We start from the raw sequence: 7,520 nt of genomic DNA, 5'->3' as shown, positions 1-7,520 counted from the left end.
AGACACCGGCGAGTGATACCATGTGAGAGTTTAGAGAGAGAGAGATTTAGTAAGAAAGTTTAGAGAGAGAGAAGAAATAAAATTGTGAATTATATTTCTGAATAATATTACACTTGGTATTATATATACCATCATTTACATATGTTCTCACTACTTATCTTAATAGCTAAGTAAAGTAAAACAAACTTATCACAACTTTACCTAACTACCCTTAACAAATATAAAATTTGCTAAGTATTATTGGGTTACGAGAATTGTTAAAAGACAATATTCTTGGGTTATTTAACTCAGAATGTAAAATATTAACATAATATATATATATTGGATCATGAAATTTAAAGTGGTTAAGGAAAGTTATATTATATTAGCTATAGAAATCATGCACTACAGTCAATAACATTGATCTAAGTTTTGTCCGATAGGGAACATGGTTTGTGTTAATTTTACATATATAAAATAAATGGGTAAATGGTTACCCGTTTATAACCACGATTAATACCCATAACCGTCAATTTAAATTTCACGGGTAAATGGTTATACCCATAACCGTTTATTTATCTAAACAGTTATCTATAACCGTAACCGTGAAATTTAAATGAACGGATAACCACGACCATCCAAACCAATGGATATTTGTTCATCCTAGTTGTATCAAAACTAAACATATCAAGTCTTACGTACAAATGACTGAGCTGTGATGCACTTAATAAATGGATCACTAAAACCTTAAACAAGAAGAAAAGATCAAATCGGATTGATCAACCACTATCGTGTGAGCCAACCCACCTCTATGAAGTTGGGACACTTGGAACGGCTTTCCGAGGCAGTAGCCACACCTTCGCCGTCTGGAGCCCACGCTTTTTCAATTATGATCATCCATTCTCTCTCCAGTACATTGCAGATTATAGGGTTTATCACATTCTTTCTTTCTACGCCAAATTCCACATATATATGATTGCATCATGTATGTACGTGTGGTTCTAAAATGATGACGTATCAATTGCATCCAAGTCGTTACCCTAATTACTAGACGTTTCTTCACCGGTTTGGATTAACAAACCAAACTTCAAGTAGCTGGTCAAAGACGGGTGGCACCTGTTGTTACTTAAGATGTAGGGACAACTGGAGGAACTTCCATGTGCCATGTGGGGGTGCATGATCCATAATTGTACTTGACCAAACTATCGACCTTACAATAGAGTTTTTTCTCCATTAATATGACGATCTTGAAATAATATTGGCAGCTCTCCTCCCCACCAAACTCTATGTGAACTTTAATAATTATAATTAACTTAGGATGTAATTTTATTTTGATAATTAATCATTTACTTATAATAATATTAGCAGGAAGTTGGAAAGTATGGAAGGTGAGGTGGGTGAATCAAAGCCAGCACATGCATATGCAAGAAACTGCAACTTTTAGCGACCATCAGAAAGTCACTTCGTATAACGACAACCCACAATCATTACAGCGAGATATTTTTCAATCTAAAATATAAAATGGTATATCACGTGTTATTATAAAAATATAAAATATTTATGTTAAAAAAAATTAATAACTTAAAAAATAAAATTTCTCATCACTTACACGTAATGTACTACCCGTATTACAGTTACAATGAAGCTTTTGTCCACCATAGCATGAATGGCTGATTTGGTATTGTTGTGCTTTGAAAAAAAGCTGCTGTGAGAATAAGCGGTTGTGCTGTGAGAATAAGCGGCTGTGAAATAAAGCCAGTAGAGTGTTTGGTAAACTTTTTTGTGAAAGTGCTTTTGGAAAAAAAAGCAGGATGATAGTGTGTCTTTTCATTAAAGGAGCACTGTAGCTCCGTGTGCTTTGAAAAAATTGGCTTTTTTTCAAAGCAGCAAATAGCAGCTTCAGCTTTTCCTTTGATTTTCAGCTTATTCTCACAGCAGCTTCCAAAATAAGCTTTTTTTTTTCAGTTTACCAAACACAAAAATGACCCTCAGCTTTTTTTCACAGTGACTTTTTTTAAAATCATCTCAATCCCAAACGGGGCCGAAATCAACCTTCCAATATCAGCATCCCATTGGCCCTATGTACGAATTATTGTGCGCGCTCTTTTTTTTTTCATTCTTTCTTAACGGCAAAGGATCCTCGTTTGGGGATTATGAGAATTTCGTGATCGTGATAGTTCTTCGTATATCGTGTGATCAGAAATTATTTTAAAATTAAAAATTAAAATAAATATAAATAGTATCTAACGAAAACTGATCACATAATATACGATGAACGGTTACAATCACGAAATCCTCTTGATCCCTAAGAAACCTTTCTTAACAAGCAATTTGTCATGATTTTTTTTAATAAACCACTTCAATCAAATACTGCCCTCCTTCTCTTTCCCTTTACCTTGTTCCACCGAATTGTATTCCTATTTTTATATATTTTTGTATATATATAAGTCAGTTCTGTGAGAGTAGTTGTCCCATTCAATCATTTTAGTTGAGAAGTTATCCTTTAGATCTGAGCCTGAGAGCATCCACTACTCACTACAATGGGGGAAAAGGAAAAGGTACGCAATATTTGGTATAGTTTGTGTTCTCTTCATTTTTTCTTCTTCTGAGGATAAGCAGATAACCAAAATGATGATTTGTATGGCTAAAACTAAAAGGCTTTAAGCTCTTGTTTAAGTTTTGTGGTTCCTATTCTTTTATTTATATCCTAATAAGAATCCAAGTCCCCTCCTCTGTGCTATTTTGTTGTTTTTTTCCCCTCTCTCTCTCTCTCTCTCTGTTACTGACTTTGCCACATACCTTCATCATGATTCTTCCCAGTCAGTCAGTAAGAACCCTGATTGTCCAGCAGCACTGTTCCACTTCTTTTTGTCTACACTTTTGCACACCAATCTTCTGTATTATTTATACATTTTCTGAATATTCATTCTTGTCAATATTTGGTTAATGTACATATTTTTTCTATTAATATTAATATGGGTAATTCAGGTTACGATTATGGTGCTGAAGGTGGATCTTCAGTGTCACAAATGCTACAAGAAAGTCAAAAAAGTTCTTTGTAAATTCCCTCGTGAGTCTCTCTTCTCCTTGCTTCATTTATAATTATTTGATGAAAAATCAAAAGTTCTACCTTTTTGGAAAATTAAGATTAATTGTAGACTAAGTAAATTAATGTGTGTTTGTGAACAAGAGAAATACGAGACCAGATATACGACGAGAAGCAAAACCAAGTGGTGATCAAAGTGGTATGCTGTAGTCCAGAAAAGATAAGAGACAAGATTTGCTGCAAAGGTGGAGGTGCCATAAAAAGCATCGAGATCAAAGAGCCAGAGAAGCCCAAGCCACCGCCGCCGGTTGAGAAACCACCTCCCGAAAAACCTAAACCGGCTCCACCGCCTCCCGAAAAACCTAAACCGGCTCCACCGCCTCCCGAAAAGCCTAAACCACCTCCTGAAAAACCTAAACCACCGGTGGAGCCAGTGAAGCCTTGTCCTCCTCCTATGCAGCCGGTTCCTTGTGTGCCAGGGTACCCACCGCCTGTCCGAACATGTTGTACGGATTGTTACCATGGGCATGCAGGTGGGCCATGCTACAGTGGTTATGGTGGGGGACCACCCCCGTGCATCCAGTATGATGGTTACTATGGGAGGCCAGTGTATGACAGTTACGGCGGTGGCAGCAGGGGGTATTGTGAAGAAAATCCCTCAGCTTGCACAGTCATGTAAATCATTGATCATCTTGTTGGGCTGTGACACCTTCTTCAATCTCGGGATAATATTTTAGCAGTGTTTGTTGTTTGATATTAATAATATACGAGGGCCGTATATTGTTAAGTGAATAATAAAGTTGGTTGTTGATCTTGGTGGTTGTCAAGTCACAATCATGTTAGTCTATTCATTTTATCATTAATATAGACCACAGAGAGAAAGAGAGACATCCCTTCATAGTTGGTGCGTGCTACAATTTTCAATGCAATTGAAGTTTCCATTCCACATTCCCTTCTTTGTCCTGCACAGTGCACATGCCTTCTTATTAGTTATTTCCTATTTCGCAAGTTGATTTTCATCAACCACTAATAAGCGATTGGTCAAGACTAGAATTGAGGAGGTGTGAACAGAAGAATCTAGCTACTTATCTTTCTCATTTATTAAGTGTAACATGAATTCTATTAACAAAAACAAAAATTTGATTTCTTTTAAAAAACTCATTATTATTTTTGTATATTGACCTTTATTTGCAAAAGCTAACCTTTTTTCTCTCCTACCAGATTCAACTCTGTTCTAATCTAAACTATATATTTTTTTCTTTCTTTACCCAAAACAAAGAGGGAACAAGGGCTTGGATTATGTTTATTTTAATAAAAAATTATTTTATAACTTTATTTAATTAAAAAGACTTAAATTTTGATAAAAATGACAAAAAACTTAAATTTTAATGAAAATGACATTATTTTAATATTAAAAAAAATATGACGCACGGACCCACGCATCCTCACACAAACTGTTTATGAAATTTAATGGTACTACACTATTTATAAAACTACATGTGCAAAGAAGGCCTACTGACGCTCTGATTAGAAGATGCGACTATGGGACATAGGTTCAGGGCCGAAGGGGTAGAGGAAGACCTAGGAAAACTTTGAGAGAGACCCTAAGAAAAGACTTAGAGTATTTGGATCTAACGGAGGACATGACACAGCACAGAACACAATGGCGTTCTAAGATTCATATAGTCGATCCTACTCAGTGACTTGGATTTTCCAAGTCTCCAACCGAGAAGTTGTCCTCGCTCGGGAAATTAAGGGAACACTACCTCAACCTACATGCTCCACTCACAAAGCTTCAACATACAAGCTTCAACAAAAGAAAATTCAAAGAACTTAGCGAAGAATGCTTTGGTGATTTAACACAATACATTGAAATGAAGGAAAGTTTATTTATTGATATCCCCGATAAGTTACAAATATGTACATATACTTGAGCCAAAATAAACAAACAAGAGGGAGCCTTCACAAAGGTTGCTTAGGAGAAGTCTCAGCAGTCGGTAGAGCCCCAGAAAGAGAAGGCACCGGAGGGGGATCATTCGGAGCCTCAGTACTTGACAGAACCCTAGAAGGAGGAGGCATCAGAGGTTGATCATTTGGAGCTTCATTACGCGGTACAGCCCCAGAAGACGAAGGCAATAAATGCCTTTGGAACAAACCCACAAATCTCTGATGATCAAGTAAAACCTGACCATCAGATTCCTTCATCTGGTCAAGCTTCCTCTTCATGTTTGTAGCATAGTCATGTGCGAGTCGGTGCAACTGTTTATTCTCATGCTTGAGCCCTCTAATCTCCTGTTTGAGACTCATCACTTCAGCAGCCAATGATTCAACTTGGCGGGTTCGAGCAAATAGGCGTTGGGCCATATTAGACACAGAACCTGCACACTGAACACTAAGAGCCAGAGAATCCTTAACAGCCAACTCATCAGGCCGTTTGGAAAGTAGTCTGTTATCTTTGGGAGTGAGAAGGTTCCTGGCCACTATCGCAGCGGTCATATCATTCTTCATCAAGGAATCCCCAACGGTAAGAGGACCAGTAGGGGAGACGAAGGATGGGCGCCATATGTTGTCTGGAGAAGGCGGGGCTGCCTCTTCAACAAGGTTCAAGTCAAAACGACGGTCGGAGGGGCCATACATTTTCAAAGGTGTTGAAGAGAGAAGAGGTCGAACAAATCAAGATCTTAAAAGTGCAAGAATGGAGCTTCTACTGGTGGATATTCAAGTGTGCTTTGGAACTTAATGTCAGCCCCTATAAAAATCTGCACTCGACGAAGCTTCAGAAAACGAAGAGGCGCCTGCTCAGAAATCGAAGAGGCGTTTGCTTTCTCAAAAGCTGGGCGGCTCAGAGACCACGAGGGTCGATCTCAGAAATCGAAGAGGCGTTTGCTTTCTCAAAAGCTGGGCTGCTCAAAGACCACGAAGGCCGATCTCAGAAATCGAAGAGGTTTGCTTTCTCAAAAGCTGGGTTGCTCAAAGACCACGAGGGCCGATCTCAAAAATCGAAGAGGCACCTACTTTTCCAGCCTTGTCAGCACCTGTCACACGCACTCAGCTTTGCGGAAATTATGGGCATTCTGTCGAAGATTTCTGGCGAAGTAGAAAGCACATGAATCGTACTGTTCAATCACCCATTTCCCACACACAACAGTAGCTCATGGGTACCACATATAACTTTGCCAAAGTTCACTGACAAAGTTGAGACTACTTTTCCAGCCTTGTCAGCACCTGTCACACGCACACTCAGCTTTGCGGAAATTATGGGCATTCTGTCGAAGATTTCTGGCGAAGTAGAAAGCACATGAATCGTACTGTTCAATCACCCACTTCCCACACGCAACAGTAGCTCATGGGTATCACATATAACTTTGCCAAAGTTCTCTGACAAAGTTGAGACACGTGAAGCTTGCAGCTCTCACTACATCGCTCTGACCAAGAAGGGTAAAAGAATAGCAAAGAAACAACACTAACAAAGTTTAGATACATAAATTTTGAAGGCCTAGCTACCATATTATTACCCACAAGGGTAAAGGAACAGTACCACTGCTAGATAATTGGAAAGTCCCGGTGTGTCAACCTCTGTGCTTCGTGGCAAGGTAGACTAGCAAACATGCCCAACCTTTACTCACATTCGAGAAAACACTCCCAACAAGATTGCTTGCACCAAAATCGAAGAGGCATCGCCCTCCGAATCTCGAGAGCCAGACTCCCAACATGATTACTTTCTCAAAAATCGAAGAGAGGGTAAAGGAACAGTACCACTACTGGATAATTGGAAAGTCCCTGTGTGTCAACCTCTGTGCTTCGTGGCAAGGTAGACTAGCAAACATGCCCAACCTTTACTCACATTCGAGAAAACACCCCCAACAAGATTGCTTGCTCCAAAATCGAAGAGGCACCGCCCTCCGAATCTCGAAAGCCAGACTCCTAACATGATTACTTTCTCAAAAATCGAAGAGAGGGTAAAGGAACAGTACCACTGCTGGATAATTGGAAAGTCCTTGTGTGTCAACCTCTGTGCTTCGTGGCAAGGTAAACTAGCAAACATGCCCAACCTTTACTCACATTCGAGAAAACACTCCCAACAAGATTGCTTGCTCCAAAATCGAAGAGGCACCGCCCTCCGAATCTCGAGAGCCAGACTCCCAACATGATTACCTTCTCAAAAATCGAAGACACCGCTCTCCGAATCTCGAGAGCCAGACCCCCAGCATGATTGCTTTCTCAAAAATCGAAGAGGCATTGTTCTCCGAATCTCGAGAGCCAGATCCCCGACATGATTGCTTGTTCGAAAACCGAAGAGGCACCACTTTCCCAACTTCAAGAGCCGGATCTCCTTGGATAAAGCTTGTCTGTAATCTTCACACGCAACATCAGCTTTCCAGATACCATAGACCACTTTTTCAAAGTGCTCTGACAGAGTTAAAACTTGTGAAGCTGGCAGCTCCCACTACCGTGCTATGACCAAGCATGGTAAAGGAATAGCATTATTACTTGA

At 39.4% G+C, this 7,520-nt stretch overlaps 1 protein-coding gene across 4 annotated transcripts; it reads left to right on the top strand.

Moving 5' to 3' along the window:
• The first annotated feature begins 2,371 nt into the window (after nt 1-2,371).
• LOC126587359 (protein PYRICULARIA ORYZAE RESISTANCE 21-like) lies at nt 2,372-3,973 on the top strand. 4 transcript variants are annotated; one of them, XR_007611040.1, is made up of 4 exons: nt 2,598-2,806; nt 2,968-3,049; nt 3,172-3,867; nt 3,911-3,973. XR_007611040.1 is itself a non-coding variant. In XM_050252396.1 (3 exons), exons 1-3 carry the CDS (start codon nt 2,520-2,522, stop codon nt 3,702-3,704), a joined length of 633 nt encoding a protein of 210 aa, XP_050108353.1. In that variant the 5' UTR covers nt 2,372-2,519; the 3' UTR covers nt 3,705-3,973. The 4 variants fall into 4 exon arrangements, 3 of the variants coding, with proteins under 3 accessions (XP_050108353.1, XP_050108352.1, XP_050108354.1); XM_050252396.1 differs by lacking the exon at nt 2,598-2,806 and adding an exon at nt 2,372-2,537 and having other exon boundaries at nt 3,172-3,973; XM_050252395.1 differs by having other exon boundaries at nt 3,172-3,973.
• The last annotated feature ends 3,547 nt before the right edge of the window (nt 3,974-7,520 follow it).

Source organism: Malus sylvestris, chromosome 10 (assembly GCF_916048215.2).
Source record: "Malus sylvestris chromosome 10, drMalSylv7.2, whole genome shotgun sequence".
NCBI lineage: Eukaryota > Viridiplantae > Streptophyta > Magnoliopsida > Rosales > Rosaceae > Malus > Malus sylvestris.
Note: the sequence above shows the minus strand (reverse complement) of the source record. Positions and strands in the feature narration are given on the sequence as shown.

Bases quoted from the DNA above. Each gene is read 5' to 3' on its own strand.
- LOC126587359 (XM_050252395.1), top strand. From the start codon at position 2,786: ATGATTCTTCCCAGTCAGTCA. The intron at 2,807-2,967 runs GTAAGAACCCTG...TGGGTAATTCAG, and splicing joins TGATTCTTCCCAGTCAGTCA to GTTACGATTATGGTGCTGAA. The intron at 3,050-3,171 runs GTGAGTCTCTCT...TGTGAACAAGAG, and splicing joins AGTTCTTTGTAAATTCCCTC to AAATACGAGACCAGATATAC.